Source organism: Pogona vitticeps, chromosome 1 (genome assembly GCF_051106095.1).
Source record: "Pogona vitticeps strain Pit_001003342236 chromosome 1, PviZW2.1, whole genome shotgun sequence".
In the NCBI taxonomy this organism is placed as follows: domain Eukaryota; kingdom Metazoa; phylum Chordata; class Lepidosauria; order Squamata; family Agamidae; genus Pogona; species Pogona vitticeps.
In genome coordinates, this window is record NC_135783.1 from 94478839 (window position 1) to 94498422 (window position 19584).

The 19584-nt window shown below is 39.8% G+C and overlaps 1 protein-coding gene across 1 annotated transcript in view; it reads left to right on the top strand.

Annotated features, from left to right (window-relative positions):
• The window catches only part of LAMA4 (laminin subunit alpha 4), a 117579-nt gene extending 103529 nt beyond the window's left edge, over positions 1-14050 (top strand). The window contains exons 33-38 of the mRNA XM_020805347.3: positions 90-245; positions 867-1026; positions 2637-2767; positions 6246-6339; positions 7601-7720; positions 12474-14050. Of these exons, the coding sequence (XP_020661006.3) occupies positions 90-245; positions 867-1026; positions 2637-2767; positions 6246-6339; positions 7601-7720; positions 12474-12619 (807 nt within the window). The 3' untranslated portion in view covers positions 12620-14050. The remainder of the gene's footprint in view (positions 1-89; positions 246-866; positions 1027-2636; positions 2768-6245; positions 6340-7600; positions 7721-12473) is intronic.
• Positions 14051-19584: the final 5534 nt, after the last annotated feature.

A 19584-nucleotide genomic window follows, 5' to 3' on the forward strand; every position in this document is an offset into this window, starting at 1 on the left:
TGTGCTACTTATCTGTGCTTCCTAGTCTAAGTTAAATCTGTTGGCTTTTTCTGAGGTTGCTGTTTTGGGTTGTTTTGTTTTTTCCTTAGGTAATGTTTGTTCGTGAGAAAAATATTGGCCGTCTGATAATTGATGGTCTTCGAGTGCTAGAAGACAGTCTTCCTTCTATTGATAATGCATGGCAGGTTACTACCCCTTTTTATGTTGGGGGCGTGGCACCAGGAAAAGCAGCTAAAAATATCCAGGTAAAAATATTTTTCCACAATAAAGCTTGACTAAATATATTTATCAAGAAGCTAACCAAAAAAATCAACCTAAGACAGAGTGAATCAGCATACTATTGGATACTTTGCCACCCATTTCAGATAATGCTAAAGAGGAAAACAAGAATCCTTATTTGGAGACATTCTGTCCAGCACAACGTATCTTGGTCAGCTTTGCAATTAAGGAAGCTGCATTCTGCATTTGAATATGTTGTTAGTATGTAGTTGAGTAGCCATGTCACTAGTATACTCCAGCTTCTGGAAAAAAATGAGTATAAAAATCACACTGGGTGTCTTCAAGCAGAGCTGGACAGAAATCTTTGGTCATACTTTAGTTCTAGCCTTCCAAAAGCAGGGTTTTTGAAGATCTATTGAACCCTCCCTAAGTCTGGGAATAAAAACAAATACCTAATAAAACACCATGAGAATCACTCAGATAAGACTGTAAATGCCTTCTCTTTTTTTGGACCATCCATTTCTTTAACTAAGATGGAGGGCTATATCCACAGGATTTATAAATAATTGCATACTTAAATCAAACTAAAGGATATAAACATTTGTACTTTCCTCATGCAACCATTTGTCCTCATTTTATTTTTGCAGATCAATTCCGTCTACAGTTTCAATGGTTGCCTTGGCAGTTTGCAGCTCAATGGTAGACCAGTCACTTCTCCATCACAGACGTTTAGTGTAACTCCTTGTTTTGAAGGACCATCAGAAGAAGGAACATATTTTTCATCAGAAGGAGGATATATTGTTCTTGGTATCCTGCCCTTAATTACTGACTATTATGACTATCACAGTAATGATTGTGTTGATATCACAGGTTGCTCATCTTTGCATTAGCCCCAAAATGCCATAAAGCTTTGACTTTGCTGTGACAGAGGAGTTCTCACTAAATACATATGGACTTAATAGACCAATAAATCTATTAAAATTCTAATGCAATGGTGGGGTTTTAGAGTGGTGACAGAAATTGTGCTTGAAAGATACTCTCCTAAAAACTGACCACAATGGACCTTAATCATCTTCCATGGTCTGATAGAATACATAACATGAACTGAAGCAATATATTCAAAACCAGAAGAGGAAGACAATTTCTTGTTCTCAGCAATTTGCTGGGTGTTGCCATGCTGGGACTACTCACTGAGATTTCTCCCATACCAGTGAGATTTCCCAAATTCCCACAAAAACAAAACACATAGTCTGAGAGGGCAATCAGATGGGCATATAGATCACTATGTGGTTTGCTTTTGGTAAGTTTGCCCTATTCTTCAGCAACCATCTGTGTTTCCAATAAGATAAATCCATCCTGCCCCTTTTATAAGCTGTCTAGTTCGTAACTAGCAGAGCACTAGGGCTGCAGTTAATTTGGTATGATTTTGAGCACTCCAGATCATCCTATTCTACAGTCTTTGTGGTTGTTTAATTCACTCCCAAGTAGACCCATTCTCTTCCGTGACAACCCTGTGATGTATTCAGTGGGTTGTGACATTAAAAGGGACAACAGAGCCTCTATTTTCATAATTTTAAAATATTTCCCAAACTGACAAAGCACATTTCTAACACATTCCAGGTGTCTTTTGACACAATATTTATACCATGCTAGTTTAGTGTATTGCTACCGTGCTATGACACTTTCTTTATTTAACAACAACAACAACAACAAAAAGAGCTGAAGTCATTGCAGCTCATGGAATAATGGCTGTGAAAAAAGATGGAGGAGAGGGAGGGGATGGGATGTCAGTAATCAAAAGGGAGACAACCTGAAGAGCTATCTGGATTATTTTCATGGGAGAAGAAACATCTCCTGCATGAATGGAAGAATCACCTAAGTATGAGATAAAACAGATCACGATAAAACAAAATGTTTTACATGTGAACTGGATCGCTCCAACTCCCCCCAGCTGGACAACCCTCATTCCATATCCCATGACTTTCCTTTAAATCCTATGCATTTCAATGTTCTTTCCAAGGAAAGATGCCACTTTGTGCAAAAATGGGAAGAATCGTGCACAAACTGGTGTTTCTTCAGGGGGGGATAGGGATCATTAAACATTTGAGAAATCCTGCAAGATTCCTTACAAGACATCTCAAGAAGCAAAGAGAAACACTGTTCCCAGAAAAATCTCACCACAAAAAGAGAAAAGGATTCCCCCTCCCCTCTGTTTCTCATGGAGATTCACATCCTTGCTCCAAAGAACAATAATTCCTTCAGTTACCAAAATGATTTTTTTTTTACATTTTCAAAATGAAAACTGTTTAAAAATGTATACATAATTGGAAGACATAGTTGGCTCTTCAAGTCATGGAACTAACTAACTAGTACTGTGATTAACTATTCTCTGGCTTCTCATGATTTTTTCCCTGCAGATGAATCCTTCAGTTTGGGTTTGAGATTTGAAGTTGTTTTTGAAATCCGTCCTCGGAGTAGTTCAGGAATCCTAATGCATGCACACAGTGTAAATGGAGAATTCCTGAATATACACATGAAACAAGGACAGGTATATGGGAGGACCAATAATTTCCTTTACATTTTTATGTGCAGACCTGAATATTCTTCTTTTTCGGTCATGTGTTCTTAACAATAACAGGTTTTTGTTTATAAAATAAATCCACATATGCAGAAAAGACAAAATATACCTTAATTATAGTTCTTCCCTTTAAAGTGCAACGAGAGTCTATAGTCAAAAAACATCAAAACACTTCCATTATAACCTCAATAAAATATGTCAAGGGAAAAGGAAAGAATGCTAACAATTTTGCACTGCTGCTTTATCAAAATTTTAAAATAGTATAAATGCTACAAAAGGGCTGCAGGTTAGGTAACTTTCCTCCACTTTCAGATAAAATTATTATTGATTTCTACTACACAGCAAAGCAAGAGTGTGAGTTCTTGCATAATATGTGGGCAAGTGAGTAAAAACTCAGAGATCTCAAGAACAGACAAAGGGCAAAAGCTTTGGCAAGAACATTTGTCCTAAAAATACTTAATGCAATGAGGAAAGTCAATACAGACATCTGAGCCAGTGCACTATATACAGTACCTAAGAGTATGATCTTGGAATTCCTAGTTCAATTTGCACTTTAGCAACAACAAAATCACTATAAGGCCAGAGGCAAATTACTTTTCTTGCAAGTTGGGGCTGCAGCTTGGAGAAGATTATACTGATCTATTGAATAAATATTCCCCCCCCCCCCGCGCTAATTTCTTTATTTATCTATTTTCAGGGCTTTTGCAAATTATTGAGAAAAATTTAAAAAAATATATTTTATTTATACCCCACCTATCTGGTCATTGCGACCACCCTAGGCTATAATATATACCATCCATCTCTCCACCCATCTGTCCCTTGCTTAGATGCTGTGGGGCTAATCCATTTCTTAGATATATAGATGTAGATATAGATAGATAGATAGATAGATAGATAGATAGATAGATAGATAGATAGATAGATAGATAGATAGATAGATAGATAGATAGATAGATAGATAGTAGATAGATAGATAGATAGATAGATAGATAGATAGATAGATAGATAGATAGATAGATAGATAGATAGATAGATAGATAGATAGATAGATAGATAGATAGATAGATAGATAGATAGATAGATAGATAGATAGATAGATAGATAGATAGATAGATAGATAGATAGATAGATAGATAGTCAGTCCTCCCACAACAGCAGTTTCCCACTTGTATGCAGGTTGCCAATAGAGAGGAGATACAAGCAGCAGGAAATGCTTTATATTAGAGTACAATACTAACCAGCCAAGATGGCTGAAGGACAGTTGAATTGACAGTAGGACAGTTGAGACTGCTGAATCCAAACACCACCCACCTCAAGGATGTGGGAAACTACATGGGACTACCCTTATTCATATAATGGTTTTCCCAGTAGCTGTTGTCATGTATCATCAAGATGCTTTCAACTTATGGTGACCCAAGGAATGAGTGATCTCCAAAAATGTCTTTTCCTCAGTAGCCCTGCTCAATGCTTGCAAATTCAAGCCTCTGGCTTCCTTTAGGGAGTCAATCTATCTTGTATTTGGTCTTCCTCTTTTCCTGCTGCCTTCAACCTTTCCCAGTTACTATGTATACATGTGAAAGCTGGACAATAAAGAAATTGACAGAGGGTGGAAAGAGATTTATTCAAAAGGTGGTGTTGAATGAGAGCTTTGTGGACTGACAGAAAAACAAGTGGGTGGTATATCAAATCAAACTCTGTAGAGGAGCAAAATGACTGAACAGAAGCTGGAATAGGTAGCATGAGAAAACACAACTCAGTTGAAAAGACCGTAATGCTAAGAAAAGTTGAAGACAGCCCAAAAAGTGGAAGACTAAATAATGGAGATGGAGTGTCTCAGTAAGGGAGCCACAGTCTTGGATCTGCAAGAACTGAACAGGGTTGTTAATGCTAGAAGTTATTAATTTAGAAGGTTATCCTAAATCAGAAATGACCTGGTGGCACATAATAACACAAACTTCATTTTGGTCTACATTTGTGTCAGCATAATGGCTGTGTCCCTGGGTTGGAGTTGATCTGGATCTGCAATAACTCAGCTCCTCCTTTGCTCTATGTCACCTTTTTTTCCTGTCTCTCTTCTGCCAAGAGATCTCAGCCAGCAGAGTATTCTAATGGCAGATCTCTCTCCTGAATTAAGAATACGCTATTGTTGTCATTGTTGTTTTCTTGAGACAATACTAATTCACTAGCCTCCAGTGCCCTGCTCAAGTAGGAGACCAAGCAGGAGAAATAGGCTCTGCTGATAGTGAACTCTTCTGCCCGTGCCCAAGCCCACCACTACCAGCCAGTACATATCTAAATTCAGATTGTATTTTTATATTTTTGTGTTTACAGGACAGGGTGCCACAGATTATTAGATGGGCCTTGACACAGTACTCTTAAGTAGAATCAGGAAAGAGGAAAAGAGAAGATCTACCACTTTGATCTGAGCTCTACCACTCACAACAGTACAGCAATGTTTAAGATTTCAAATTCCCTCCCCATCATACTGTCTTTCATGGCTTTATGTTGGCTGCCCTTATCAGCAGCACTACCAAGGGTAGCTTTCTGCAGCCGGAGAATACTGTTGCCAGGGTCAACAGAGCCTCCACTTGCAAGGAAGCTCCTCTGTGGCGTGAGACAAACACCATCACCATCGCACCAGCTGGCAGATCTGGGTGTCAGAATTGCTCTGTCCATTGCCATTATCATTATTCTATTACATTTCACCAAAGAATTTATTTGCCTTTAATTCCAGGCTAAAGGGCCAAAAATGCATCACTGTAGAGTTTGTTTCCATTATTCTTCCCAACATTCATTCAGTATCCATTTTAGCTGATCTTACTTACCAGAGTGGTAGAATATACCAGATGGGTGGGATATAAATCGAACAAATAAAATAAAATAAGTAAATAAATACTGTTTATGTAAAAAAACTTGAGAAAGTATATCTGTTGGTTTAATCAGTGCAATAATAAGCAGAACATAATCAGTTTCTTGGTTTACAGTTGTACAGGTACTTGTTTAAAATTAAGATTTAAGAAAAGCTTGAACAAGTCACTGGTGAGGCTAGTGAATTAGTCTCTTCTCAAGAAAACAACAACGTATTCTTAATTCAGAATCCTGCCATAATTCTAATTTCATGTTTCCCAGGCAATTATTATAATTCTGGTCTTTTCAACTGAGGTTTAACAAAATGTACTACAAATATCACAAGTGCAATCTTATACATGTTTCCTTGGTGAGAAGGCCCTGAAAATAAGGCTTCTTGTTGGGTGTATATAGGATTGTACTCTAGAGAAGGAAACAATGCCAATGTGATGCCTAGCATATTTTCATCCTAGCTTACTATAAGAAAGTTTAAAAATAAAAAATAAAAATACAACTTTTCACCACTTTTTAAGATAACAAATTACATCCAAATTGGATTACAGTTCTAAACATCTAAATGTAAACTAAATTGTTTTCATAGATCATTGTGAAGCTGAACAATGGAATCAAAGATTTTTCAACTTCAGTTACACCAAAACAGAATCTCTGTGACGGAAGATGGCACAGAATTGCAGGTAAGTAAACATCTCAATTCTCTATTACAAAATGGTGATTCCTGATGACCCCTTTTTCGTGGTTTAATTATATTTCATATATGGGGTGATTTAGAATGATATGAGCACCTGTGCAGATAAATCAGGCAATGATTTGCACTATAGAAAAGAGTGGCAATGCCTCTGAGATTTTCATTATATAATTCTTTATAAAGGTAATGGAATTGATGCATGTTTAAACCAATATACACCCTATATATTTTACACAGTAACCCAGAGCTGAAAACATAAATTAATATTCAAAGAGTTAACGGTGTTAGTTTCAGCATGTGTACAAAAATAAAAGAAACAGCATCTTCTGCCATTCTTGTGGATTGTAATCCACTTCTTCAGACAGAACGGTGTGTGAAAGAAAAAATCGATTGTAATCTATGAATGCTTATAGCAAAAATCAATCTGTTAGTCTTAAAGACACCAAATTTTATTAAGGGCATGGCTGCTGTTAAATTGCCCCCATCATCTTCCATAATATATAGGGCGGGTGTTTGTAATTTGCCATCAAATCAGAACTTACTTATAGTGAATCTAATAGTTTTCCAGGTAAGGGGAATATTTAAGGAATGGTTTTTGCCAGTTCCCCACCCCCGGTGAGTATCCATAGCCAAGCAGTGATTTGAGTCAAGGTCTCCTGAGTCCTCATTTGTCTATCCACTACACCACACTGTTGAGAAAAGACAGTTTATCCATGTCTTAATAAATAAGGACATATGCCTGTCTGTCAGAATATAACAACTATCTTAGAATTGCAGGGCCTGAAAGTGGTGTGTTTCGTTTTTTGATTACAGCTCCCAGAATCCCACAAATCCTGTAGTCTAAAGAAGTAAGCCTTCCACATGATAGTTACATAGAATGGCTGGAAGGTTTAGCTCTTTAAGAGTACTCACTGACTGGTCATTGTTCATCCGTCTGTTGGGATACCTAGGTCTGCTTGCAGATATCCTCTGACTGAAATCTTCCATAACAAATCATGTGCTCTACCACAGAGTTATGGGCTGCTAGCATGCTTGGCACTAACAGATGCTCATTTCCCTGAAGTTGTGAGAATCACACTGTGACCAACTGCTGTGTGAAACTACTTCCAAATTACAGAGAAGGAGCCTACCTGGCTAGAAATATCAAGTGTTTTCAAATGTATTTCTGAAATCACGTATACTGCCATATATAATAAAAAGTGGAAATAAAAGTTGCAGTCCATCTCATTCTCTTTTGCTTTGTATGGCAGTTATTAGAGATGCTAATGTGGTACAGCTCGATGTGGATTCTGAAGTGAATCATGTGGTGGGGCCATTAAATCCCAGAGCCATCGATCACAGGGAGCCTGTGTTTGTTGGAGGAGTGCCAGGTAAGATTGATCACCAGTTCATAACTTTATTTCCAAAAATTCATCAAGCGTATTGTTTTAAATACAGTGTTTTAAAGCAAAAACCATATTCACTGTGTTCTTCAATCACACAGCAAGCCTTTGGATTTTGCAAAGTATGTATAATTTTATATTTCTTTGTGTAATTAAAGTGGCCCCTTCATGGACTGCTGCCTTGTTGTGACGAAGGGGCTTGAGTAATTCAGAGAAGCTATGGGCTATGCCGTGCAGGGACACCCAAGACAGCAGGTCATAGTGGAGAGTTCTGACTAAACGTGATCCACCTGGAGCAGGAACTGGCAAGCCACTCCAGTATCTTTGCCAAGAAAACTCCATGGACAGAAACAAATAGCTAAAAGATATGATGCTGGAAGATAAGGCCCTCAGGTTGGAAGGCGTCCAACATGCTACTGAGGAAGAGTGGAGGACAAGTATTGAAGTGGTTGGGCCAAGGCCGAAAGGATGCTCAGCTGTGGACGTGCCTGGAAGTGAAAGGAAAGTCCGATGCTGCAAAGAAAAATACTGCATAGGAACCTGGAATGTAAGATCTATGAACCTTGGTAAGCTGGATGTGGTCAAACAGGAGATGGCGAGAATAAACATTGACATCCTGGGTGTCAGTGAACTAAAATGGACGGGAATGGGCGAATTCAATTCAGACAATTATCATATCTACTATTGTGGGCAAGAATCCTGTAGAAGAAAGGATAGTCAACAAAAGAGTGGGGAAAATAGTCAACAAAAGAGTGGGAAAAGCTGTACTGGGATACAATCTCAAAAATGATAGAATGATTTCAATATGAATCCAAGGCAGACCTTTCAACATCACAGTAATCCAAGTTTATGCACCATCCACTGATGCTGAAGAGGCTGAAATTGACACATTCTGTGAAGACTTACAACACCTTCTAGAACAGACACCAAAGAAAGATGTTCTCATTATAGGGGATTCTATGAAGACTTACAACACCTTCTAGAACTGACACCAAAGAAAGATGTTCTTCTCATTAAGTAGGGAGTCAAGAGATAAAAGGAACAATAGGTAAGTTTGGCCTTGGAGTTCAAAATGAAGCAGGGCAAAGGCTAATAGAGTTTTGTCAAGAGAACAAGCTGGTCATCACAAACACTCTTTTCCAACAACACAAGAGGTGACTCTACACATGGACATCACCAGATGGGCAATACCGAAATCAGATTGATTATGTTCTCTCCAGCCAAAGATGGAGAGCTCTATACAGTAAGCAAAAACAAGACCTGTAGCTGATTGTGGCTCTGATCATCAGCTTCTTATAGCAAAATTCAAGCTTAAACTGAAGAAAGTAGGAAAAACCACTGGGCTAGTCAGGTATAATCTAAACCAAATCTCTTATGAATGCACAGTGGAAGTGAAAAACAGATTTAAGGAACTAGATTTGGTGGACAGAGTGCCTGAAGAACTATGGATGGAGGCTTGTAACATTGTACAGGAGGCATCAACAAAAAACATCCCAAAGAAAAGAAAATGCAAGAAAGCAATGTGGCTGTCCAACGAAGCCTTACAAATAGCAGAGAACAGGGAAACAAAATGCAAAGGAGATAGGGAAAATTACAGAAAATTGAATGCAGACTTCCAAAGAATAGCAAGGAGAGACAAGACGGCCTTCTTAAATGAACAGTGCAAAGATATAGAGGAAAATAATAAAAAGGGAAAAACCAGAAAATTGGTTATGCTCAAAATCCTACAAGGTAGGCTTCAGCAGTATTTGGACCGAGAACTCCCAGAAGCACAAGTTGGATTTCGAAGGGGCAGAGGAACTAGAGACCAAATTGCTAACATGTGCTGGATTATAGAGAAAGCCAGAGAGTTCCAGAAAAAATCTACTTCTGCTTCATTGACTATGCAAAAGCCTTTGACTGTGTGGACCACAAAAAAACTATGGCAAGTTCTTAAAGAAATGGGAGTGCCTGATCACCTTATCTATCTGCTGAGAAATCTATATGTGGGACAGGAAGCAAGAGTAAGAACTGGATATGGAACAACAGGCTGTATATTGTCTCCCTGCTTATTTAACTTATATACAGAATACATCATGTGAAAGGCAGGACTGGAGAAATCCCAAACCGGAATTAAGATTGCCAGAAAAAATATCAACAATCTCCGATATGCAGATGATACCACTTTGATGGCAGAAACTGAGGAGGAATTAAAGAACCTCTTAAAGAGGGTGAATGAGGAGAGCAGAAAATGGTCTGAAGCTCAACATCAAAATAATAATAATAATAATAATAATAATAATAATAATAATAATAATAATAATAATAATAATAATAATAATAATAATAATAATAATAATAATAATAATAATAATAATAATAATAATAATAATGGCCACTGACCCGATCACCTCCTGGCAAATAGAAGGGGAAGATATGGAGGCAGTGACAGATTTTACTTTCTTGGGCTCCATGATCACTGCAGATGGTGACAGCAGCCACGAAATTAAAAGACATCTGCTTCATGGGAGAAAAGCAATAACAAACCTTGACAGCATCTTAAAAAGCAGAGACATCACCTTGCTGACAAAGGTCCACATAGTCAAAGCTATGGTTTTTCCAGTAGCAATGTACGAAAGTGAGAGCTGGACCATAAAGAAGGCTGACTGCCAAATAATTGATGCTTTTGAATTGTGGTGCTGGAGGAGGCTCTTGAGATTCACCTGGACCGGAAGGAGATCAAACCTATCCATTCTGAAGGAAATCAACCTTGAGTGCTCACTGGAAGGACAGATCCTGAAGCTGAGGCTCCAATACTTTGCCATCTCATGAGAAGAGAAGACTCTCTGGAAAAGACCCTGATGTTAGGAAAGTGTGAAGGCAAGAGGACAAGGAGACAACAGAGGATGAGATGGTTGGACAGTGTCACTGAAGCAACCAACATGAATTTGACCCAACTCCGGGAGGCAGTGGAAGACAGGAGGGTCTGGCATGCTCTGGTCCATGGGGTCATGAAGAGTCAGACACGACTAACCAACAACAGAAATTAAAGTGAACCTACTTCAGTTTAATAAAACATCATATTTTTTCTGTACACTGAGTTACAAAACATGGGGATTTCTTTTAAATTAATGTTTAATGTACACAGTTTAATTCAGCAGAATAACCTATAGATATCAATGCTGTGGCAGTGGTCATGTTCATGAGAATTATTTTCCTTTGCTTTCCCCCATTTCCTGAACTAGTTTCTTGAGATTTCATTGGACTTCAATCATCTATAATTTCAACCCTTTGCAATTTAGCTGCTATATTATTATCATCAGCAGAAGTATTCTCTTTACACTGGAAAAAATGAATGTTATATCTAAGTATTTTGAATATCAATTAAGAATACAATTAAGAATATAATATTATTGAGCAGCAGCAAGCATGAATTAGATCTTCTAACTCAGATTCTATATTTTGGAGCTTAATGCTTTCATCTCTTCCATATCACAAGGGGTAGGGATCACTCCTCTAACAATAAAAGGTACAGGCCTGCTGCCTTCTTAATGCAACATTAAAATCGTTTCAGTGCTTATGACAAAACTGTATTCAGACAGGTAAAAATTGCTAATCATAATAAATACAGGTCTCTCACATAGAAATGAACTTCCATTAAAAGTATGATAAAATATAAATAATATGCATGGTATAGATGAAGTTACCCATAAAAACTAGGCTTGTGTCTTGAGATGGGCATAAATCGGGATCGTCAGATCATGCTGAATTGTTGTACTGGCACCACAGATGCCACGTGGTCCCATCCCCCAACCCCCTCCATTCACCAGCTGGTGCACACTCCTCCTCCTCTGTTGTTTCACCAAGTGCAGCAGGAGCACAGACTTCCCTTCTCCACCTCCTCCAGCAGTTGCCCACTCAGACAAGGAGGTGGGGCAGGGATTGCTGCAGCACTGCCTTTGAGTGGGCAGCTGCTGGAGGAAGTGGAGAAGGGAAGTCCATGTTCCTGCTGCAATTGGTGAAATGACTGTAAAGGAGGAGGACTAGAGTACATGCCAGCTGGTGGGTAGAGGAATCTGGCCATGGAGTGAGCTATGGGACCGCAGGGCACCTGTGGTGCCAGTATGATGATCCAGCATAATCCGACAGTCCAAATTCATGCACATCTCTACTTGTGATTTCATAATGAGGTTCACTAGCAATTAACAAAATGTATTGGCTAAAATCCTGTTGCTTAGTTTAGTAAGTTGCACTACAGTAAGTCAATGGAATCAATAAGAATTTGGTGACTCAACTCCTTTATCAATACTGTACAGTTTATTCAAATGGGCCTACTCTAGCTGCAACATACTTTACCATAGGAGATTTTAAAAAATTATAGAAACCACAACCATAGGCTAGGATACAATGGAAAAATGAACAGAAATGCAAGAAGGGTGACTGCCTCTTTACACTTCAGCTTTCTTCTGGGCCCCTGTCAGATCTGAGCTGAGGAACTGGGAAGTCCTCTGGAATAGATTTCTGGGTAGCATGAAGGGAAAGAAAGATCCATCATACTGCCTCAGCAGTGCTGGCACACCCTTAGATTTCAGTTATTGTATGCAAATAGCAATATGTTGGGCAATATATGCAATTAAAATCACCTTTTGCACAGCTGTTCTCTCTTTTTGATAATCAGCTTTGAGAAAGATTGCTGCATAGAGGTACTGTAATATTGTTTTTCAATACTTATGGTTATTTGTGTTTGTTAATTTCTCCACAGAATCTCTTCTGACATTCAGCCTAACCACACGCAACTCCTTTACTGGATGCATTCGGAATTTTATGATTGATGAAAGGCCAGTTAGTTTCAGTAAGGCAGCTTTGGTCAGTGGTGCTGTAAGCATCAATACATGTCCGGCTGCCTGAAAGACTGAAGAAACTACAAGTGGCACTGAAAGAGAAAAACAAGCAACAGAAGTTGTGCTGTGTTAATTTTCAGCACCAAAGATGAAAATGCATTGTTCGCTATATGTACATGAAAAGACATTATGCTTATAATTTCTGATGGGACTCTTTTTATTACCAAAGAAAGAATATTTTAAAATTTTTGCAGCACACTAAATTCCTGAAATATATAGCAACTGTATCTGATGCAAAAGCCATGGCAAAGAAGATTATAGGCCCAAATCTATGCAGAGATAGATGAACCCGAGCCTGTTGCAATAACACTAATTCTACATAGAGCTTGGAAAGGTTCATTTTGGATTTTTCCAGACAATATAATAGCCATGATGACTGGGGGATTTGGGGAACTGTAGTCCAAAAGAGTAACTTTTTCAAACCATGCATGACAGCTGGGTTTACAATTCACCAAGCATGAGCTGACATCTGCATCTGATGGAATACACCTGGACAAAGCATACTGTAGCCTGCCAGCGAAAAGCCCCAACACCATCCCTTTCGCTGATTGTGACTAATTACTATCAGCAGTGGAGGCTGCAACACTTTTCTTAGTTTGACCCAGAAGCTCACTACAGCAAAAAAGGGTTTCTGCTTTTCCCCACGATAATTCATTTCATCACTTTTATGCCAACTGAACCCGGATGGTTGGTGTTACATATAACTGAGATCACTAAATGTCTTCTTTTTAAATAAAAGATACCATAGTGTTTGACTCCTGTTCCCTAAGCCAGCCTCTGCTTACAGTCTGTTGCAGGCCCAGAAAACACCTGCAGAATATCCCAGAATTCCTATGCAGTCCCCAATCTCTGTCTGATAGAAGTTATTAAGAACATAAAGAGAGCCATGCTAGATCAGACCAGAGGCTGGTCTCTTCCAACATTCTGTTCATTCAGTAGCCAACTGCTTTGTCCATGGAAGCCAGCAGGAGATATGAGTGTTACTGCACCCTTAATCTAGCACCTCCCACAACTGATACACTGAGCGTTACTGATTGGATACTGGGGTGATCGCCATTCTGTTAGCTATTCAGAGTCCTAGGCTCCATGAATTCATTTAATTCCCCTTCTGAAATCATCCAGGTTAGCAGCTGTTGCTACATTTTGTGGCAGTAAATTCCACTGTTTAAATGTGTTCCGGGTGAACCCACGCTTATTGGAGGATACAAATAACTTGCCCACTCTTAAAAAGCTGGCTTGGGATATGGAAAGCATGCATGGGGCTCCTGTTCATCATGTCCAGCTCTGCTACTTTTCTTCACATTCGTAAACAGAAAGGAAAGATATGTTTCTACTGAACACTACTGAGATACTGTATTTGTGCTATGGTTTGTATTAAAGATTTTTTTTACAACTATCTTACAGAATAAACTGTGTAACAGAAATGATTCACAAACAATTGTCTTTGAGTCTCTTTATTCTGTTTTTAATTCATTGTTCAATTAAATTAGGGAACATGGTTATCACGGGGAAATTGGAATTAGTTTTGTTTAATTTTCATTTGAATTTGTTGAACATCTTGTAATCCATCTCTACACTAGACAAGTGTAACAAAGTATTCCTTGTTATGTGCCAAAGTGGGCTTTTTCATGTTACTTCTTTGCAGTTATTTAATCTACAATATTCTCCCCTTCTAATATTTGTAAATTAGATTTTCATGAAAAAAGCTGCACACACAAACAAAATTGCAATTATGAAGTTGTCATTGGAAGTCAAGCTGTTACAAAGATGCTTCAAGCAATATAAGAGTAAGATTTTTCTCATAGATGTATCAATTATCTTTGTAAATACAACGTATTTATTCTGTTTGTTGATACAGTATCTTGTTCTCCAAGGGATAATACAAATGTAGATGACTGAGAAAGGAAGGAGCATGGCAGCTGCATCTTGGAGGAAATGTATGTGGGCCAATGCTCCTCTAAAATTATTTCTAATCTACCTAAAGGAGAGGCTATACAGGGCACAGAATCACCACCCTTTTACTTAAGACTCAAACAAAGATGTCAGTCTGTTAATAAAATATCAATTTTCATTTCTCAGGATTCTATAGAATCTAGAGCCACATATCGAGGCAGAAAAGAGTTAATGATTTTCTTCTTGGAATATTTTCTTTGTAACAATCTGAAAGGTCAAACCTGTCTCTTTCAATTTGTATATGCAATCAAGCTTAGCTTCTACATCAATATATACATTTTATCACCTGCATAGGGGTAAGGATGAAGGTCAGTATCAAGCCTAGGGGCAAGCCTGAAACTGCAACTATAAATGCCTTCTCCTATCTGAAGGTCAGCCCATCTATCAAATTAGAAAATATGAGCTTGCATTCTTCATTATCTAACTAGCATTAGAAGTACAAGCTTTTGTTTTTCTTTCAGTTCCTACCATTGAATTTTCTCTTGCTATTGTTAAGTGTTTGCAAAGCAAATTTCAATACAGTACTTCACTGTAAAAATTGCTGTTGGCTTTCTTATTGTACATTGTAGTTCTTTGAGATTCATCTTAAGGTATGCCCACACCTTTTCCCCTGGAAGAGGATTTTCCAAATGCAATACTGGTTTTCCACTAGGGAAGGATTTTATCACTGTCTTTATGACTGTTGGTAGATAGACATATAAGGTACGAGAACAGACTCTCCACAATTAAATGGACATCCCACTAATACAGAACAAGGATGGTATCAGAGTTTAAAAAATGCTAGATGTCTGGAATTTCCACATCTCAGGGCTGAAGTCTTGTAAAATTACTGTTTTTCCGAATCACTAAGTGAGGGAACAAACCCTCAGGGCAAGCAACACTAGTGAGGGGAACAGTTTGATTTGTGTGTGTGAAGTGCTTTACAATTGGGATACCCATCTCTATACATTCCCAGCTAGTATCAGGATAGGCTTGCTTATCATGAAGAGGTATAGGGGTTGCCCAAAATGGTACAATGCATCCAACTGCATATACCCACTATTTCTCTCTCCTCACTCCTGTTTGGTGCAACGCTGGACCCATCATGTTGTTTTAACAAGGAAGGAACTGGTGTTTGTGTTTAGTCGTTTAGTCGTGTCCGACTCTTCGTGACCCCATGGACCAGAGCACGCCAGGCCCTCCTGTCTTCTACTGCCTCCCGGAGTTGTGTCAGGTTCATGTTGGTTGCTTCGCAGACACTGTCCAACCATCTCATCCTCGGTCGTCCCCTTCTCCTCTTGCCGTCACACCTTCCTAACATCAGGGTCTTTTCCAGGGAGTCTTTTCTTCTCATTAGATGGCCAAAGTACTGGAGCCTCAGCTTCAGGATCTGTCCTTCCAGTGAGCACTCAGGGTTGATTTCCTTTAGAACTGATAGGTTTGTTCTCCTTGCAGTCCAGGGGATTCTCAAGAGCCTCCTCCAGCACCACAATTCAAAGGCATCAATTCTTCGGCGGTCTGCTTTCTTTATGGTCCAGCTCTCACTTCCATACATCACGACAGGAAAAACCATAGCTTTGACTATTCGGACTTTTGTTGGCAAGGTGATGTCTCTGCTTTTCAAGATGCTGTCAAGATTTGTCATCGCTTTCCTCCCAAGAAGAAGGCGTCTTTTAATTTCGGGGCTGCTGTCTCCATCTGCAGTGATCATGGAGCCCAGGAAAATAAAATTTGACACTGCCTCCATATCTTCCCCTTCTATTTCCCAGGAGGTGATGGGACCAGTGGCCATGATCTTAGTTTTTTTGATGTTGAGTTTCAGACCGTTTTTTGCACTCTCCTCTTTCACTCTCATTACAAGGTTCTTCAATTCCTCCTCACTTTCTGCCATCAGAGTGGTATCATCTGCATATCGGAGGTTGTTGATATTTCTTCCGGCAATCTTAATTCCGGCTTGGGCTTCTTCCAGTCCAGCCTTCCGCATGATGTATTCTGCATACAAGTTAAATAAGCTGGGGGACAGTATACAGCCTTGCCGTACTCCTTTCCCAATTTTGAACCACTCAGTTGTTCCATGACCAGTTCTGACTGTTGCTTCCTGTCCCACATATAGGTTTCTCAGGAGACAGATAAGGTGGTCAGGCACTCCCATTTCTTTAAGAACTTGCCATAGTTTGCTGTGGTCCACACAGTCAAAGGCTTTCGCATAGTCAATGAAGCAGAAGTAGATATTTTTCTGGAACTCTCTGGCTTTCTCCATAATCCAGCGCAGGTTAGCAATTTGGTCTCGAGTTCCTCTGCCTCTTCGGAATCCCGCTTGTACTTCTGGGAGTTCTCGATCCACATACTGCTGAAGCCTACCTTGGAGGATTTTGAGCATAACCTTGCTAGCGTGTGAAATGAGTGCAATTGTGCGGTAGTTGGAGCATTCTTTGGCACTGCCTTTCTTTGGGATTGGGATGTAGACTGATCTTTTCCAATCCTCTGGCCACTGTTGAGTTTTCCAAACTTGCTGGCATATTGAATGTAGCACCTTAACAGCATCATCTTTCAAGATTTTAAATAGTTCAATTGGAATGCCATCACCTCCACTGGCCTTGTTGTTAGCCAGGCTTTCTAAGGCCCACTTGACTTCGCTCTCCAGGATGTCTGGCTCAAGGTCAGCAACTACATTGTCTGGGTTGTCCGGGATATCCAAATCTTTCTGATATAATTCCTCTGTGTATTCTTGCCACCTCTTCTTGACGTCTTCTGCTTCTGTTAGGTCCCTCCCATTTTTGTCTTTTATCATGTTCATCTTTGCGCAAAATGTTCCTCTAATATGTCCAATTTTCCTGAACAGATCTCTGGTCTTTCCTTTTCTGTTATCTTCCTCTATTTCTTTGCATTGTTCATTTAAGAAGGCCCTCTTGTCTCTCCTTGCTATTCTTTGGAAGTCTGCATTCAATTTTCTGTAACTTTCCCTATCTCCCTTGCATTTTGCTTCCCTTCTCCTCTCTGCTATTTCTAAGGCCTCGTTGGACAGCCACTTTGCTTTCTTGCATTTCCTTTTCTTTGGAATGGTTTTCGTTGCTGCCTCCTGGACAATGTTACGAGCCTCTATCCAAAGTTCTTCAGGCACTCTGTCCACCAAATCTAGTTCCTTAAATCTGTTCTTTACTTCCACTGTGTATTCAAAAGGGATTTGGTTTAGATTATACCTGAGTGGCCCAGTGGTTTTTCCTAATCTCTTCAGTCTAAGCTTGAATTTTGCTATGAGAAGCTGATGATCAGAGCCGCAGTCAGCTCCAGGTCTTGTTTTTGCTGACTGTATAGAGCTTCTCCATCTTTGGCTGCAGAGAATATAATCAATCTGATTTCGATATTGCCCATCTGGTGATTTCCATGTATAGAGTCGCCTCTTGTGTTGTTGGAAAAGAGTGTTTGTGATGACCAGCTTATTCTCTTGACAAAACTCTATTAGCCTTTGTCCTGCTTCGTTCTGAACTCCAAGGCCAAACTTCCCGGTTGTTCCTTTTATCTCTTGGCTCCCTACTTTAGCATTCCAGTCCCCTAGAATGAGAAGAACATCTTTCTTTGGTGTCAGTTCTAGAAGGTGTTGTAAATCTTCATAGAATTGTTCAATTTCAGTCTCCTCAGCAATGCTGGTTGGTGCATAAACTTGGATTATTGTGATGTTGAATGGTCTGCCTTGGATTCGTATTGACATCATTCTATCATTTTTGAGATTGTATCCCATTACAGCTTTTCCCACTCTTTTGTTGACTATGAGGGCTACTCCATTCCTTCTACGGGATTCTTGCCCACAGTAGTAGATATGATAATCATCTGAGCTGAATTCGCCCATTCCTGTCCATTTTAGTTCACTGATGCCCAGGATGTCAATGTTTATTCTTGCCATCTCCTGTTTGACCACCTCCAGCTTCCCAACGTTCATAGATCTTACATTCCAGGTTCCTATGCAGTATTTTTCTTTACAGCATTGGACTTTCCTTTCACTTCCAGGCACGTCCACAGCTGAGCGTCCTTTCGGCTTTGGCCCAACCACTTCATTAGCTCTGGAGCTACTTGTACTTGTCCTCCGCTCTTCCCCAGTAGCATGTTGGACGCCTTCCGACCTGAGGGGCCCATCTTCCAGCGTCATATCTTTTAGCCTTTTGTTTCTGATCATGGGGCGTTCTTGGCAAAGATACTGGAGTGGCTTGCCATTTCCTACTCCAGGTGGATTGCGTTTAGTCGGAACTCTCCACTATGTCCTGTCCGTCTTGGGTGTCCCTGCACGGCATAGCCCATAGCTTCTCTGAGTTACTCAAGCCCCTTCACCACGACAAGGCAGCAATCCATGAAGGAGGCAGCAATCCATGAAGGAGGAGGAACTGGAGCAACAGCATAATTTCCAGTTTATGAACAATGGTGTGGCCATGCCACCCCAAGGGAGGGTGAAACACTGGCACATTTCCTGCAACTAGGATCCTTTCAAATTGCTTTCTATTCTGTCTGAACACCCCCATCATCCCCTCCCATCAGGCGACTGCCACCTGCCTTTTCAGGCTGGCTTCTTCTTCAAAACCACCCTTCCTTTGTATCTGATAGGGAACCCTCCCTTACTTAAGACTGCTTCCCCCTTTAGGTGGGGGAGGAATCTTAACCCACTTTGTGCTCCATCCCAGACTGAGGAAGCCAGCTCACCCTCTTAATTTGCCTGCCTGCCTCTCTGCTTAGGGTGGCTTAGGATGCTGAAACCCAGAAAAAGAGTCCTCCTGCAACTGGCCCTTTGAACTGCTTGGAAAACTTTGCTTCTCTTCTCCTCCTCCTCCAGCCAACTATGTGTGTGTGCATGTTTAGGGGTATATTAGGAAAGTTGCTGGTGCAAACCTAGGACAGAAATCGTCCCTTCCCAACCTTTGCCTACCTCAGTTTAGTGACTTCACAAGAGTCCATCCCTTGTCCTCCAGTTTTACTACTGGTTATCTCAGTGAATGTGATGCTTTTAACGGGTAACCCTAGAGGTGTCTGGTCATCAAGTGTAATAAAAAGCTA